Consider the following 18315-nt stretch of genomic DNA (forward strand, 5'->3'; position numbering starts at 1 on the left):
GTGTGATTTTAGTATCAATTTTTCCTATTTTTTTTTTTTACAATTGAAACATGTTCTTGTAAAACCATCTGGTCAAAGAAAAGCCATAACACAGTAATAATGTCAAGAGATACATTGCTTTTTTCCTATTTTTTTTTTTTTTACAATTGAAACATGTTCTTGTAAAACCATCTGGTCAAAGAAAAGCCATAACACAGTAATAATGTCAAGAGCTACAACAGAACATTCCAGAACTGTGGTGTGTTAGTTTATTTCAGAAGTTTATGTCCTGGATGATAAGTCTTTTCATACACCTTAAGCTAACATTCTCCCTTCCTCTGATCATCAAAGATACCATAGGTACCTCTACAGAGTCAGGCCCTGCCTCAAAACAAAAGAAAAAAAGCAATGTATCTTTGTGGACATGACCTACTGAGTGCGGTGCGCCCTGACAACCTTTTCCAAGCAGAGACTCAGTTTTGTATTTTGAGAAACATTTTGGGGGTATTTGGTCCTTTGCTTCAGTTTTGGACACATTAGGAAGTTTCCAGAGGTGAGGAGATGTTGCCACATCAGTCCCTGGCAGGCAGAGAAGCAGGGAGGCCTTCCTGGAAGTGAGTCACCTGAAGAGGAGCTTTCTATTGTGCCTAACGCAGACAAGAGTATAGGTAAGAGAAAATGGGAGGGGTGTGCATCTTTCTGATTCTTCAGAGTCATTGACTAACCTGTATTGCAGAGTGTATTTCAGGGTTACTGAAACAAGACACTGACAGTTTCAAAGACCCCCCAGGAGCTTAACAAAGCCAATGACAAATGGCTAAATGGTAATGGTTTTTATTTTCAACTAAAAATCTGAATGTTTCCCTGAAGTAAAATGCTCTTTCTGGTCACCTGTCTCCATGATTCTCATAATTTCAGTCGGGTCCTCCTGCTGGGGTGACAGGTCCTGGCCCCTCAAACTGCTGTGGGATGGTGGCATTTCCAGGGTTGTGGCCTATGTGTACTGGGGCACCAGAGTGGGGCACTGGCCACCTGGAGAGGCAAAAAGGTGAGCAATTGATGCTCTTAAGTGATAAGCTTGAAAAGAAATCTAAACCTGGAGTTTCATCGTATGATGAACATAGATATTTGTGGTTTTGTTATCAGACTACAACAAATACAGAAAGTAGAAAACGAAACTATCCTCAGAGTGGAAGTCACCCTGCTTACGTGTTCAGCTGTAGTGACTTGCCTAATCGTGTCTATAAAGAGATGCTGGGAAGCTCTTCTGTGGCTGAGGAGGACCAGAGGAGACTGCCATGGCCCGTGAACAAGTACTTCCTATGGACAGTGCTAGGAAGATCCTTCAAGAATACCACATAGATGAAGATGTGGGCTTCGCTCTGCCCCAGCCCCTGGTAAGAGGCACAGAGAAATATGGGAAGATGACTTTTATTCTCTTATTTACCTGGACAGGAGAATTTCTACTGAGCATTTGTGTTTCAGTAGTTTCTCTTAAACAAATGGGTAGTGGCAAAACAGAGACAGAGTCTAAATAAGTGAGTCTCGCTGCTCTTAGAGTTTTCTTCCTCAAAATGCAGTCAGAGATGTAGGTCTCACTTACCTAACATGGATATAGAGAGAAATGAAGGAAACCATTTTAGCTTTGCAAAGAAATGCTCTGTTCACGTGGAAGGCTGGCTCACAACAGGAGCATTTTCAACAGTCATTTTGAAATACCAAAGTTATAAAGGGCCCATGAGTCATACGAAATTTCCCTTCTCTCGTGAAATATGTCAAATCATATAAAGTATGTGCTTCTAATTGATTCAGCTTATGACATAGCAAGAAATGTTTGTGTTCTGGTGATAACGCTTGTTTCCTGAGCATAATTTAAAAGTCCTGTGCTTATTCTTACTGAATTTTATGGAAGTTTTGGCTACCCCACGCAATGTATATGGAAGGGGGGAGGATGCTTGTCTTAAAAACCACGTGTCCCAGCCATGCAAACTGGTGCACAGCTATAATCCCAGTACAGGAGGCAAAGGAAGGGCGATAGTGTCAAATCTGAGCCCAGACCATCTAAAAAAAAAATTAAAAACAACTACACAAAGACCACGTCACTAAATTGGATTGTAAAGAATGTGACATAAACCAATTTATCACCAACATTCTAATTATCAAAACTCGAGAAGAGCACAAGGCAGCCCCATGGATGAGCCTGCGCTCACCTAGTCCTCCACAAAGAACACACAGCGCTCTGGGACGCCGAGGACCACCGGGAACCAGCCAGAGCCTGGAGCCCGTGAGCTGGGGCGTCTTGGCGAGTTAGACCCGCAGAACTGTAGGGGGAGCGGAGCCGGGCTCCAGGGTGAGAGTCTCCAGGCCCCGCAGGGTTCAGGGTAGCCCGGAGCCAGCACCCGCGTTTCAGCAGCAGGAAGCGGAGCTCCGCGGGGATTCGAGAGGCGGCGGCAGGGCCCAGGGCCAGGGGTCCTCCCCATCCAATGCGGTGCCGGTGAGCTTGGCCGCAGCCTCTGCGCCCTCACCCGCAGCACCGAGTGAGTGCCGGGCCCTCCATCCACACCCCGCGCAGCGTAGCCAGGGTTGCGGGCCCCTGTGTACTCAGCATCTGGGGTACGGTGACTCGGCGGCCCAGCTGGAAGCAGCCTAAGGGAGGGGGCACCCGGAGAGCGCATGGGCGGGGCTCAGCCTTGGCCTCTCTTCGGGACCCGTGCCTAGAAGTTCTGGTGACACTGGCGATTTGTGAGATGCCTTTTGGGAGTTGTGGAGGGCAGGGACAGAAACAGTGTATGGTGCCGGACCTGGTGGTGCCAGGCCTTAACCCCAGCAGTCAGGAAGCAGAGACAAGCAGATCTCTGTGACGTGGAAGCCAGCGTGGTCTACATGGCAAGTTCCAGGCCAGCTGGGACTACAGAGAGACGGGGTCTCTAAAAACAAACCAAAACAAGCAAAAAATCCAAACAAACAAACAACAACAACAACAACAACAAAACAAAAACCCCGCAAAACAGCCAGCCACCTATGGAGACGGAGGAAGTGGCCAAACGGCAGCCCCTCCCCATCCCCCGACTCCCTGTCATTGCTTTCAGCAGGCAACCAGAGCCTGGAAATAATGGCTGGCAAATTCCAGAAGGTTCTAAACCCTGTGCTCTTCTGCATACGTCATGACCTCTCAAGCATTCTACCCATCCTACCCAGGACACAAATCTCCCTTTTGTCCCTGCTTAGTCACAGGGCAGAGCCTAAGTAGTGGCCAATGCATCTGGCACTGAAGTTTCAGTAACTTCTACTTTGCTTAATAGTCCCACAGTACAAGAGCAGCATGTCTCAAGTCTCCAGAGAATTAGGAGCCGGTCAAGTGCTTCCTTTGCGTGTACAGGGGAGCAGTCTCCATCTACCAAAGGAGACAGTCATCTGCTGAAGCTGCTCAGATCTGCAGTAAAAACTAATCTGTGGCATTGTGAAGAAAAAGAAATTCCTGGGTGGAGGAGATGGCTCAGACATACCATGCAAACGCAGGAACATGAATTCAGTTCCAGAAGCCAAGAAACAAGCCAGCTAGGTGGTGTGTACTTGTAACCCTAGCACTGGGGAGGGGGGGGCCAGCTGGATCCCCAGGCTTGCTGACCAGCCAGCCCACCCTAATGGGTGAGTTCAAGGTCACTGAGAAACCCTGTCTCAAAAAGAGGGTGAATGACACACTTGAGATTATTTCCTCTGGCCTCTACTTACCTATATGTGTGTACCCGTACACATGCAATACTGAGCCAGACATACCATGGAACTTTGGGCCAAATTATTGGGAGTCCTTTATTAATAGCTAGTGAGCAAGAGGGGACTAATGCACAAAAGAACTCTCGACCCTGAGGAGAAGCAGGATGGGGTTTATAAAGCTTTAAACCACAATGACATTGTACCAGGGGCAAAGCCAATACCCATAGTTACATTGTTATACCAGACCAGGGGCAGGTCAGCCATGAAGAGGTTTTCAGTTAACAAAGTTTCAGATAGTCTGGGTGGGAGGACAGGCTACCTGAACTTGCTGCCTGGCTGCTCTTAAATTTCCCAGCCTTGTAGAAACAAGGCACTCCCTGAAACTGCCTGTAAAGAACGTTCTGCCTGGCTGGCTGCGGTGGGGATGGCTGCGCAAAGACACGGGGGAAAGCAACAGTCAGCTAGAGCAAAATGGCAAAATCAGTTTTGCCAAAACACACACACGCACACGCACACGCACACGCACATGCACACGCACACAATTAGCTCTACTGTCACACCTCAAACTGCGAAAGTTATGGCCACAGCACCTGACTCTGTGTAGTCAAGATGGAAAAGGGAGTAAATGCTCAGTAGCCTGCTAGGCCTTGCAAGAGACAAGTAGAAACACAGCATAGCCCTTGCCATCAGATATCGAGACATCAAAAGAATGTGGGTTCTGAAAGATGGAGATGCTTATGGTTGCATTACAAATAAATTATACACAAAATAAGTTACATAAATTGGATTTTTATATATGTGAAATCGAGATAACTTCTTGGGCCATTGAAGAATTAAGTGGGAAATGGAACTGAGTATTGTGCCTGATCCCCTAGCGATATTTAATGCAATCTCATTTTTCTTAATTCCAGGAATGTATCTGAGAAGACACAGCAGTAGATACTAAATGGCTTAGTTAAAAAGCGTAATCCATATGGTATATTCCATACAATACAGGAAAGCAGCATGTAGAGGACTCTAGTCATGCATCCACCAGGTGCAAAGTGGGGGTGGGTATTTCAGAAGGTGTTCATTGAGGGCACAAAATGAAGTTAGAGGCGAGATAGACAATCTACGGAAAGCCAACCCCACTTCACAGTAACGTCCATGAGCGAATCAACAGCTATAATCTGGTTTTCCTTGTTTTTAGGAGGAGCTACCTCACGTTTATGATGCCTGGGTTTTCATTGCTAAGAATCTGCCTGCTCTGATTGAGACTGGGCGACTTCGAGCAGAAGTTGAGAAGGTTTGGAAACCTGTGTAGCTTCTTCATAATTTAATCTTGGTTTTAAATCTTAAAACATTGCCAGATTAATGTTAAATTTCTCCACATGTTCTCAGTTACCAGTACTCAGCATCAGTCAACTCCAAGGACACAAGTCCCAGCGCCTGGCACATTTGGTTCTAGGGTGCATCACCATGGCGTACGTGTGGGATCGAGGGGCTGGAGATGTTCGAAAGGTTTGTAGGTTTTCTGGTATTTCTTACATAGTGAGTTTTCATTAACATGAGAATGAAATTGACCTCCCAAGAACTGGGATCACAGGCCTACATCAACATGCCTGCTACTAATGCCCTGTATAGTAAAGCTTTCTGAAAATGAACAAAACACAAAAGTCTGGGTTGGGGGGATGGCTCAGCGGTTAAGAGCACTGGTTGCTCTTGCAAATGATTCAGACTCAGTTCCTAGCATCCGCATAGTGGCTAACAACTGTTTGTAAAGCCAGTTCCAGGGGATCTGTACTGTCTTCTGGCTTCTGCAGGCATTACATGACACAGCTGCACTTATATACATGCAAGTAAACACATGCGTACACATAAAATAAAAATAACTTTTTTAAATAAAAAAAAAGACAAAGTCCAGGCATGTTTTCTTCTTCAGTGAGCTCCAGGACAGCAGTCCGTTCACACTGCTTGTGGGTAACACATCCAGTGTTCTTAATTACAAAGACTTTAGGCATCTTTGAGACAACTGAGTTTACTTTTCTTATTGCCACTAAATAACAAGATATTTTGCATAGAAAAAAAAAAAGGTTCAACAAATATTTTTGGGATTGATGGGGAAAGGACGGAGTGAAATAACACAAGGCCATCAGAAAATAAAGCCTGCAGGCCTCTTTTCTTTTTTTGTTTCATTTTTATCCCCTATGGCCAAATTGTGGCCCCCAACAGCCCAGTCCAAACCATGAACATTTAACAGTGACTGGGGTTGCATTATGAAATGCACACAAGGAAAATAGCACATTTTGGCTTCAAAGCACCTGAATCAGAACTAAACTTTTGAAACCAGGAAGCAGAGGAAATAAGCAGTTTGATAATTAAAAATGAACAATGCGTTTTAGGGCTAGAGAGATGCCTCAATGGTTAAGAGCACTGAGTGCCTTCACAGAGGACTCGAGTTTGGTTCCTAGCAACCACATGGCAGTTAAGAACCATCCACAACTCTAGTTCCAGGGGATCTGACACCCTCTTCTGGCCTCTGTGGGCATCGTATGTGCATGGTGCACATATATACATGTAGGCAAAACACTCATATACATAAAATAAAAATAATTTAAAATTTTTAAAATGAATAGTATGTTTTACTCAGGTGTTGCCGAGCAACATTGCCGTTCCTTACTGCAAACTCTCTGAGAAGCTGGGGTTGCCCCCTATTCTGGTTTATGCAGACTGTGTCCTGGCAAACTGGAGGAGAAAGGACCCCACTGGGTATGTGAAGTGTGATTAGAGCAAGAACTGGGGTGTGTGTTATTTTACTCAAGACAATTCTTTTATGCTTCAATTTTTCTTCAGTTCCCTCCTCTGCATCAGGAACATACATTCTAAATTGCCTTATCAAAAATTAGTTGGTTTGGGGGCTGGAAAAATGGCAAAGCCGGTAAAGGTGCATGCCGCGCAGGCCGGTAAAGGTGCGTGCCGCACAGGCTTGGAAACCCGACTTTAGTCCCCAGAACTCAGATAAAGGAAGGAAAGAACTGACTCCACAAAGTTGTTCTCTGACCTCCGCACCCATGCCCCCTCCCACTGTGCACACACACACGATAATGATAAGTTTTAAAAAAATCAGTTGGTCTTGTATTAAAAGTTAGCGGGAGGATCATGGTGGCTACTAACCGTCCTTAACTCCGGTTCCAGGGGAATCCGAAGCCCTCTTCTGACCTCTGTGGCATTGCATGACATGAGTGCACTCATATACATACAGGCAATACACTCATACACATAAAAAAAAAAGTTAGTGACCTGCACTCCCCCCCTCCCCCCTCTCCCCCCCTTCTTTCTTTCTTTTTTATTTCTAAAATATACATACAGGCAATACACTCATACACATAAAAAAAAAAGTTAGTGACCTGCCCTCCCTCCCTCCTCTCTCTCTCTCTCTTTCTTTCTTTCTTTTTCTTTCTTCTTTCTTCTGACAGCATTTCACCATGTAGCCCTAAGTGGCCTTGAATTTCCTGTCTCCTGCATCAACCTCCTGAGTTCTTTACAAGTGTGCATCACTATACCTAGCTGGTGGGTTTGTTAGTAGATTGCATATCAATAAAATCATCAAATGCACACTTGTTAATGTCAAACTTCCTATAATTAACATATTTGGACATTCTGCAAATTTAATTTCCAAGTACCAATTACATTTAAGAATGAACACAGCCCTCGCAGGAGAAGCAGCAGCACTTGGGCACTCCGAGCGGCCTGCTCAGGAACTATTGAGTGATGGGATCAGAAATGAGGCAAGAGGTCATAGACCCCTGCAACTGTAGGCTTGTGGTAAACAGTAGTCTGCTCATGAGACTACCTCAAGATGGAAGGATTTGTTCTAGAAAGTATAACTTCTAAGTTAAATGTTTGCAGTGCAATCTTGAGAAATACAAACCCCCTTTTTAAAGCTATATCTTAACACTACTGAATTATTAGTATTCAAACCAATAGTCATCTAATTTTTAAATTGGTTTTCTTCATCTCTTCCGACTGATACGTAACTTCGTGGTGGCTGTTTTCCTAAGGCCCATGTCGTATGAGTAAGTATTTGCTACTCTTTTAGTCTAAGAATTGCTTGATATCCAAAATGAACATGTGCTTATCTGTATATTCCAAATACATTTTTAAGTGATTGAATTTAGGCAGATAGTAATTAAAATAAATATTTAAAGGGCAAATAATTACAGCACTTAATTGCATCTTTGAGTATTAAATGACTGTTTCTGTTTGATATTTTAGCTGTAGAGCCATACAAGGAAGCTACCTGCATCTGTGTATATGTAATTGATATGCATAAACATGAAATGTCCACATCTATGTTTCTGTGACACAATGACCCCTGTGACTAGAGGTAGTTAGGAACATCACCTAATAGTCATATCCTGTTCTTTTAAATCCAGTCCTTACTATTTTAATCTGTGTACTAAACTTAGCTAAACGTTTGGGAACTATTATAAATATCCCAGGTTTAATCATGCATAGGTGAAGTTTGACTAATGGAGAGGTAACAGAAATACATGAAAACTGTAAAGTGCCATGTGAAGAGGGGAAGGAGATAAGGTGCTCGGAGAGCTAACCAGATCAGAGATTTAAAGAGAGGACTCCTTGAATAGGTGTGCTGGGGTCCGGAAGGCTGGGGAGGGATTCACTAGCACAAAAAAAATGGTAGGCGTGATGGGAATAGAGGAAGCCACAGTGGCGAAGGCCTTGGAGTGACAAGCATCTGTGCGCTTGGAGCAGAAGGCCAGCTCGTGCCACAGTGTCTAATGATAAAAAATAACACTGTAGAAAGGGAAAATGTTGTGAAGGACTTCGTTGGTAATGATCGGGAATTTAAATCATATCTTTAAATAACAATTTTGTTTAAAACAGAAGAATTAGCAGAATGTGTGGCAGGATGAGCCCGAGGATGGCCAAACTTCAGCAATCCCGGGCTGAACTACCCCAAAACTCATTGACATAGAGAATCTGCAGCCATGCCTGCACTGATGATGAAACTTCAACAGAAAAAGATAACCAAATCTAACCAGCCTTGAGGGGTTGTGAGGGTGGTGACTAGGAAGGGAACTCAGGGTTTTGAGCATATATTTACGGCAATGTACATATCAGTAAAAAAAATAATAATAATGGAAACAGACCTACTGTGAGTTTCCATTTTCAAGTGCTGGCAAAATTCCAGCTGCGAGAATATAGCCTAACTTCCATATGATCTTAGAGAATGAGCCCGATATAATCAATTCTTAACATTCTCAAAATGTGTCATGGGGGCTGGAGAGATGACTCAGTGGTTGGGAGCATTGACTGCTCTTGCAAAGGACCTGTTTGGTTCCCAGCACCCATATGACAGCTAACAACTATGCCTAGTTCCAGGAGATCTCACCACCCCCATCTACCCTCCACATGATTGCATGCATGTAGAGCACTTACAGACAGGCAGGCAAAGCACTCATATGCATAAAATAAAAATAATAATAAATAAAATATTTTAAAAATATGTCATAAAGCTGTTTGGACCTGCTGTACCACTCTGGCAAAATCATTTTGAGAATAAAGTAGGATGCATAAAGATGCTTGGAAAGTATGTTATTCTACAAAGATACCTATTAATTTTCTCTAATTGTTTGCCTACCTTAATTGGTTTCTTAGGAACATGGATATTTTGTTCCGATTTCCTGGTGGGGACTGCAGTAAAGGCTTCTTCTTGGTCTCTCTGTTGGTGGAAATAGCAGCTTCTCCTGCAATCAAGGTATGTGCACTCATTGTTGGGTGTGTCCTGTCCCTTCACATAGGCAGAGCAAGTGTGTAACAAATGAACTACAGTAGCTTGAATTGACTTTATCCTGGTTAAATGAAGCATCTGATCATTTAATTAGAGGTAATACATCTTTTATTAGAAAGAAATATTTATTTTTGTAAATCACATAAAAAACAAAACCAAGGGGCCATGTATTTCAAATCAAAATAGAAATTCCAGTAAAAAATAAAAATCTTCAAAGTAACTTGTCATAGTGACATAAATCCAATTGTTCTGACTAGAAATAAAAATGGAGGGGTCTGGGGAGATGGCTCAGTTGGTAAAGTACTTGTGTGCAAACACAAGGACCTAATTCTACTCCCAGAACTGATGTAAAAAAAAAAAAATTGGGGCATGGTGGCAGGCACTTGTAAGGTTGAAAGAAGGAAACAGGTAGGTCCCTGGGGCTCACAGGCCAGCCAGTCTAGCCCACCACATCCACACACACATGTGCACACACAGGCACACGCACATACACATACAGGTACACACAAGAAATATAAATGAATACATAAACTTAATTGGCAGATTATGACACAATCAATTTATTCTTTGTCAATGTTTATGGCTAGAACTTAATTATTTGGATTTATATTTTTATTTTTAAGGTGATTCCCATTGTATTAAGTGCAGTGCAACATCAGGACCAGGACACCTTGCAAAAGGCACTACTAGATATAGCTGTTTGCTTAAAAGAAGCCCTGAATGTGTTTCAGGAAATCCACGGCAAGTACTGTGAATAGTCAAAGGTTTCTGTGAAGTAAAAATGAACTGAACTGTACCCATCCTGCAGTCCTGCTCATCATACTAAGTCATCACACTTGTGGCGGGTCTTATTATCTTCATTCTGCAGATAAGGGATTCTAAAGTAAACGGATCAAGATTAGGAGGGTAATGAACAATAAATCCAAATTCTAAGCTGAGTCTGTTTAACTCCAAGGAGCTTCTTTGCCTGCTACCAAAATCCACAAAGAAACCTGCTTAATGCAAAGACAATTTTAAATGCTGAAAAAAATGAGCTTTAGGCCCCATTAATTGTGTTTCTTCACAAGTGCACCAAGTAACAACAGAAAAAAGCCATCGTGTTCAAGTTGTTTCGAAATCTACAAAACCCAGACCTTTGCTAGGGAAATCTGTTTTTCCAGCTGAACTTAACAAATTTCTTTGTCTGTGAGTTTGGACTTACTGCTGATTGCCTTTTTATGTGTTGATGTATTAATTTATTTTATTATTTTTTATTATTTTTTTATTTTATTTATTTATTTTATGTTTGTGAGTGTTTTGCTTACATGTATGTAAATGTACCATTTGCATGTAATTCCTACAGAAACCAGAAGAGGGAGTTGGGTCACCTGAAACTGTAGTTACAGATGGTTGTTAGCTGTTATGTACATGCTGGGAACTGAACCTGGGTCCTCTGGAAGAGCAGCCAGTGCTCTTAACCACATCACTCCAGCCCCCTGATTGCTTTTGAAGAGAAAACCTTCAAATCAAATGTTAGTAAGCTTTAGAGTGACCCAGGACTGCTGGATTTTCATTTTATTATGTTTTGTGATGCTAGTGATAGAGCCCCACAGCTCAGAGCCTCACAAATGTGAAGCAAGGACCCTACCATTGAACTACATGCCTGGTTGTAGTTTGTTTTTGCAAGCTTTGGGTCAGTAGATAGAGTAGTGCTAAGGAGACAGTCTAACCTGCCTGGTGGTGCCTAGTGGCTTGGTGGGTCCTCAACAGAGGCTTTGGAGCAGACCCACCTTCAGGAGCTTAGGAAGGTGATGAGCTGGCTCCTCCCAGAGAGAACAGAAGCTTTTTCTAGAGGCCACCCTGATGCCTTTCTTGTAGTCTGTGCTGAAGTTGTGTACAGTGCCTTAAGTTCTCTCTGTGTACCTCTGGTGCTGCTTACTTAGTAAACATTCCATCTTTTCACAGAATATGTGGACCCAAGCCTATTTTTCAATGTTCTTCGCGTGTATTTGTCCGGGTATGTAGTCTGACAGTTGAATTTGTTCTTCCGGTTAGTATAAAGAGCACACCAAATCCCCATTGCTGGTCCCTAGTCTTTGGGTGTAGAAAACAACCTGTATACTAAAATCAGTACTGTAGAAAAAGCGTAGACTGCCTTCACGGTTACTGCTTGGCCAGATGTGCTCTGGAAGGGGGTGGGAAAGCTAGTCACAGCAAAGATGTGAACCAGAGCGAAAGGAAGGTCCCACTCAGAAAGTGCATCAGAGTGCCCGAGGCTACATCGTTTATCATTTTCATGCTTGAACGTGGTCCGGAGGTGTAGAAGAATTGCAAAGTCTAGTCCGCCATTGGTTACCATTAATGTAAGATTTTTTTACCTGAAAATTGGCAATTAATCCAAATTTTCTTTCCTTTCTGGTCTAGCTGGAAAGGCCGCCCCCAGCTGTCAGAGGGTCTTCTCTACGAGGGAGTATGGGACACCCCAAAGAAATTTGCAGGGAGCAGTGCAGCACAAAGCAGCCTCTTCCAGTGCCTCGATGTCCTTCTGGGAGTAGCACAGAGCACTGGTGGAGGTAGGTAGAGATGGTGACTGAGTCTTTTCACTGATGTGACCATATCTTAATGCCAGCTAAGGACCCTGCCTCTGGTCTCTCCAGCTCACCTGCTACTTCAGGAGCGTCTGTTCAGTACAGCCTGTGAGCCTTTGCCTCATTTCACAGATATGTGTCAAGCCCCCTGTTTGCCAGCTAGAAAGAGGCAGAGCCAAAGTTCAACCCCAAGGTTATCTTAATCTTCATCTTGATTGCTAACCAGCTAGCCACAGCCTGATTTCCTCTGGAGAATCCAGTCACATGCTCTGAAAATGACACATAGCTGTGGTCAGAAGTTGGGAGACCTCAGCGATAGGGCAGGGCTGAGTGCAGTCATCTTAGTCCTGTGACCCAGCAACCCAGGGTGAGGCCTCATCTGATGGCCTTTGTCATTGCGTGCCTTCTGGGGTACTCAGTGCAGAGGATGAAAATCTTTGTACCTTTCTTTTTTAAGTTCAGTCAACAAGGAAGGAAAGTACCGTGCTAGGTGAAAATGTTTTCTTCATCCAGATATATTTCTAGAAGATTCCTTAAACTCTCTCAGACTTAGTGTCATGATCTGACAAGCATAGAAGATTACACATTCCCTCTTAGAAGAATAAAATAAGACAGAAAAAAAAGAGACCACAAGAGCCAGATGTGGTGTTGCACTCAGGAGGCTGAAACAGGAGTACTGCAGGTTCAAAGCCATCCTGGGGCACACAGTGAGACCCTTTCTAGTAAAATCAAGTAGAGAAAGGGAAGAGGGAGGAGGAAAGGAAGATGAAGTGAGCCGAACAAATATTATGAGAAAGTTTGCTGATTCTGCCTCCAGGACTACGGAGTTTTCAATTACTAGCAGCAAAACTAATCTGATAGCTGTTCAGCCTTTCAGTAGGATGACCTCCCCGTCAGAGTTGCCCCCTGTGGCTACAGATACTGACCTTGCTCTGCCTTTCTTCCTTCCCTGTCTCCGGGAGGGTTTGGCCTCCTTCTCACTTGTCCTTGTCTTGCCGTAGGATCTGCCACTGAGTTCCTCCAGGAGATGAGGACATACATGCCACCTGCCCACCAGAACTTTCTTCGCTCCTTAGAGTCAGGCCCCTCAGTCCGGGAGTTTGTCATTTCAAGAGGCAGTGATGACTTGCAGAAAGTGTATGACAAGTGTGTGCAGGGCCTGCTCTCCCTGAGGAACTACCATCTGCAGATAGTAGCTAAGTACATTGTGATTCCTGCCAGACAGAGGCCCAAGGGGGGCCACACATCCAAGGAGTCCACAGACCTAGAGGGAAGGGGGACCGGAGGCACCGACATCATGAATTTCCTGCGGACTGTGAGAGATACAACCCAAAAGGCCTTGCTGAAGGACGCTTAGTGTAAGAGTTCATCTTACCAGTACACAGGGCTCTGCTTGGATTCCCGTTGGTCCTCATTAAATCAGACCCATAGACGAAGAGTATGTATTGATTTACCAGGAATAAACTGTAAAAGATTTTACAATAACTTTTCCTACTATCTGTGCATTCATTCCATGTAGGAACATAACAAAAGCTAACTATTTAAGAATACTTAAATAATATAGGAAATTAATATAAGAAATGATAGTTATAATTGCAGTAGAGTGATGAAGCTCAGCAAATAAAGATTCATGAAAGACGGAAAGAATCTTGCTTCATTCGTGACTGTAAATAGGCTCTGCCAGATGATGCCGGCTACTGTTGCTCCTTTAGCAGGGCTAAGATTCACATATGTTCAAAATGTCAATATTGTACTTTTCATAATTACCTTTTCTTTTGTCTGTATTCTCTTTGTATAATAAGGTTGAGGTTGCTAGACACACTACCGTGTAATCTTGTGCAGCTCCGGCTTCTAGTGGATAGCTTAGGAAGTACCTATGAAATGAATATATAAGGTAATGAACGAATATATGAATACATTAATTGGGACTAAGAAGAGTAGACCAACCTTAAAATACGATTTCTTCTGATAGATTGGGTTATTGGGCATTGTACCATAACACGAGTTAACAATAATGGAATTCTTAAACAATGAGTTAAGGGGATGTGGGGTGTGGCAGCTCATATCTGTAATCCCAGCACTCAGGAAGCTGAGACAGGAGGACCCCAGCAAGTTCAGGGTAAGACTGGACTACATAACGAGTTCCAGGCCAACCAGAAGCACAGTGAGACCGTGCCTCAAAATAAATAAATAAAAATTTGAAAGTTGCTGAGTGTGGTGCCTAATCCCAGCACTTGGGAGGCAGAGGCAGGAGGATCCCTGTGAGATTGAGTTCTAGGCCAGGTGAGGCTACAAGGAGATCCTGTCTCAAAAAGACAAATAATGATCATAATAATAAATAGATAAAATTTAAAAGTCGTCTGAGCCGTGTGGTGGCCCATACCCTTAGTCCCAGCAATCCCACAGAAAGATCCAGGGACTCCAGACCACATGGGCTTCCTAATGAGCTCCAGGCCAGCCTAGACCACAGGTGTTTAAAACATGTCTCAAAAACAAAGAAAAACAAACACAAACAAAAACTCTTAAACCACCTGAGCCAAACTTCATTTAAAGATGAAGTCAGTGCTGAGGGCTTCACACATTCACAGTGCTCACAGTCACACAGCTACAGGTAGAAGGAGACTTAGTTCCTGACTGCTCTCTTTTCCCCACTCTACTTGGAATAGGTTAGAAGAAAAGCAGTTTGGGAAGGTGGAAATTAGATTGTCTGGCAGGATTCAGGAGCGGCAAGTGGAAAAACTAGAAATCAAGCATTTAACCAAAGGTGTGGAAGAACCACCCAGAGGCCCCACTAGCGCAGGGTTAGAAAGCACTGTGACTGTATGAAGACCTCAGCTCTGAAGAAAGAAAAACTAACCCATCAAATGAATGCAGACAAGTAGCCTCTAGGAAGGCAAAGTAACTATGAACTCTAGCCATAGTCCCCTGATACACCATTGGAGCAGTGCCACATCTAAGAATCCAGCTCTCGGAGACATTCACACAAGCGTAGGCCTGACCTGTCCTCAGAACTTCCCTTCAGGACTGTTTGATCTCCCACCACTTTTATTAAGGAATCTTTAACCAGAGTTTACAAGGGAAGGAGTTATTTCTCTAACACTACTGATCCCAAACAGCACACAAAACCACTGACAGATGTCATCAATCTATGGCCACGTTGCGTTCAACATTTGTGGGGCACACACAGTTTTCAGGGTCGCTGCTGCTTCCAATGGGTGTTTTTAAGTCTAATTACTGAATGTCATCTTTGCATATAGTTCTGAGTCAGAGCATGGAAGGGTCCCGAGGGAGACATGGGGAACATGGCATATGATTAAAGCTAAGCATTCAACTTACCTTGTAAGAGCTAATTATGTTGGAACTCCAAAGCATAGCAGGGTTGGTGAGATTGCTTTCTTAAAGGCTAAGTTAAGCAAGCTGAGCACACAGGAAAACAGATTGAATGCATCGTTCGAAATGGTCTTATAGCAGATGATTAACTCGGTCCCAGAAAATTCATTCCCACACACCATGCCACTGTGGAATCAGGCAGAATCTGGCTCACTGAAAAGTTTGCAGCAAGTGGCAATAACAACTGCATTGCTGTGGTGAGGTACGTTTTCTTCTTTCTTCTGGTCAGTTTCTCCAATGAGTACAAATAATTTTATAATGAAAAAAATGTATATGCCTGTAGACCTACATCCGAAGGGCCTATATGCCTGTAGGTGTGCATGTAGATCTTCAGCTGTAATCAGGAGGATTATCTGTAGGCTTTGACATACTACAGAAATCTCTAAATTAAAGTCTTGTCTGAGATATGCACTCTATCTTAGACATTGACTGGCTTTGTGACCTCAAGTGTGTCTCTTCATTTTTCTATAATAAGAACATGGTAATACCTGGGGACACCTGGTGAAACAAAGCCAGGTGGTTCAGGGCACACAGGAAGCAAACACAAAGAGCAGGGCTTTCCTTCGAAGGCCCTCCTTTCCCTTCACTTCCCTGTATAGGCCCCACTTCCTCCCTGTTTCTCCATCTGACTATAACACATAACATAGGTCAGACATATATTCGGTGGACCTTTTGAAGTTAAGACAACCCTGGCTGGGCATGGGTACGCACATGTCATCTCAATACTCCTAAGGTACAGGTAGGAGGATCAGAAATTCAAGACCAACATCTGTTACCTAGAGAGCTCAAGGCCAGCTTGGACAACAAGAAATTCTGCCTCTAAACGAACAAACAGGCTGGGTGTGGTGGGACACCTTTAATCCCAGCACTTGGGAGGAGAGGCAGGCAGATCTCTGAGAGGTGGAGGTCAACCTGGTCTGGTCTACAAAGTGATTTCCAGGCCAGCAGGGGCCACAGGGAGACCCTTTGTCAAAAAACCAGAAAGGAGCAAACAAAACAAAACAAAAATAAAAACAAAAGGAAACAAGCAAACAAAAATGTAAAAAGGAGGGCGAAAGTAAAGCATAAAAGCAGTTGAAATGCAATTTGTCTGGTTCCACAGTTTGAGGTCTTAATCAGCAGCTCTGTGGGGTGCCGCATGCCTTTACTCCTAGCTTCCCAGTGACTAAGACAGGAGGGTCTCAAGTTCAGGACCAGTTTGGGCTATATAATGAGTCTCAAAACCCCCCAAAAGGATACAGACACAGAGAGAGAGAGAGAGAGAGAGAGAGAGAGAGAGAGAGAGAGAGAGAGAGGAGGAAATGCATGTGTGTTTATCCTTTTGGGGTGTTTGTTTATTAATAAATTATTAACATTAATATTTATTAAATATCATTCCTAATCTCAATCAGCCACACATATTCTTGTGGTGTTATTACCACCACTTGGCTGTCTTTCTAGCTGCTAGATTAATCAGAAAAGCCTGTGTCATAACTTGAAACAAAAAAGTAAACATATAACTTTTGAACTGGCATCACATAAGTCAAGAAATAAGCATAAAATATGAACTTTGCAAGTGCTTATCAGAATTCTTTAGTTCTATTACAGAAGCCTTTCTAAAGTATACATTAATAGTAATCATTTATGTCTAATTCTTTCATATGCCTGTTACTATTCTAAAATTTCCACATGCATTAGATCTCCTAACCATGACAATGAGCCAGTAAAATGGGCACATTTTATACTTGCATTTTTCCATAAGGAAAATGATAGTTCCTAAAATCCAGGACTTTTCAAGAGCTACAAGGCTGTGAGAAAACAAAAAGCAAAATCCAGAATTTCTGACTCTAGAATATTTCTGACCACCACACAGTAATGCCTGCTGTGTTGGAAATGTTCTTAGAAGGGAAATCTGTTCCTTTGACTTTTGCTATCAGAGTATTATATACTAAGATTGGTTATGTAAGTCAGTGGTAGTGTGCTTGCCTATCATGTGCAAAGCCCTGGGGCAATCCCCAATAACACACACACACACACACACACACACACACACACCAAGTACGTATGCTTGATTGTATGAATCCTCTCCAAATTCCCATCTCACATATGACTTTTATTATATTCTGGTAACAGGAGAGCACTGATTGCTACATGAAGGACAATGGCAACACTTTCAAAATGGGGGCTGCAGCATGTTCTTGACCTTGGAAGTCTCCCTGTGCACTTTAGGCAGCAGTGCCTCTGCTGTTGAGGCTGCAGGCCTGGAAGCTGAGCCTCAAGAATGCAGAGGCTGGGGCTAGAGAGATGGCTCAGCGGTTAAGAGCACTGACTGCTGTTGCAGAGGACCCGGGTTCAATTCCCAGCACCCACATGGAGGCTATGAACAGTTCTTAACTCCAGTTCCAGGGGAATCCAAAGACTTCTTCTGACCTCCACATTGCATGACACAGGTGCACTCACATACATGCAGGGCAATACACTTGTACACATAAAATAAGAATAATAAATAAATTTTTTTTTTTAAATGCAGAGGCTGCTGCCTGGAAACACGGTGTATTAGTTAGGGTTCTCCAAAGAAACAGAACCAGCAGAATGAATATATGTGTATAAAGATTTAGCAGCTTAGCTCACAGGATAGAGTCTGAGTAGTCCAACAATGGCTGCACCACACTGGAGAGGCTGAGAATCCTTAGTCACTCAGTCCACAAGGCTGGATGTCTCAGTAGTCCCAACCTGGTGCTGAAGGTCTGACAAAATCCAAAAGATCAGCTAGTCTTCAGTCTACAGCAGCAAGACAAACTCACCAGAGAGAGTGAAGGCAAGTAGCAAGAAGCCTGGCATTCTTCTCTGCCTTGGTCTTTTATACAAGCTGCAATCAGAAGGTAACACCCA

At 43.3% G+C, this 18315-nt stretch overlaps 1 protein-coding gene across 1 annotated transcript; it reads left to right on the plus strand.

Annotated features, from left to right (window-relative positions):
• Nucleotides 1-1277: 1277 nt before the first annotated feature.
• Ido1 (indoleamine 2,3-dioxygenase 1) lies at nt 1278-13505 on the plus strand. Its single transcript, XM_008843411.3, has 10 exons — nt 1278-1376; nt 4883-4978; nt 5074-5193; nt 6323-6441; nt 7734-7748; nt 9355-9454; nt 10111-10228; nt 11432-11483; nt 11891-12039; nt 13056-13505. The coding sequence occupies exons 1-10, from the start codon at nt 1278-1280 to the stop codon at nt 13409-13411; spliced, it is 1224 nt and encodes a 407-aa protein (XP_008841633.1). The 3' UTR covers nt 13412-13505.
• The last annotated feature ends 4810 nt before the right edge of the window (nt 13506-18315 follow it).

This window comes from Nannospalax galili, unplaced genomic scaffold (assembly GCF_000622305.1).
Source record: "Nannospalax galili isolate Female #2095 unplaced genomic scaffold, S.galili_v1.0 scaffold1871, whole genome shotgun sequence".
Lineage (NCBI taxonomy): Eukaryota > Metazoa > Chordata > Mammalia > Rodentia > Spalacidae > Nannospalax > Nannospalax galili.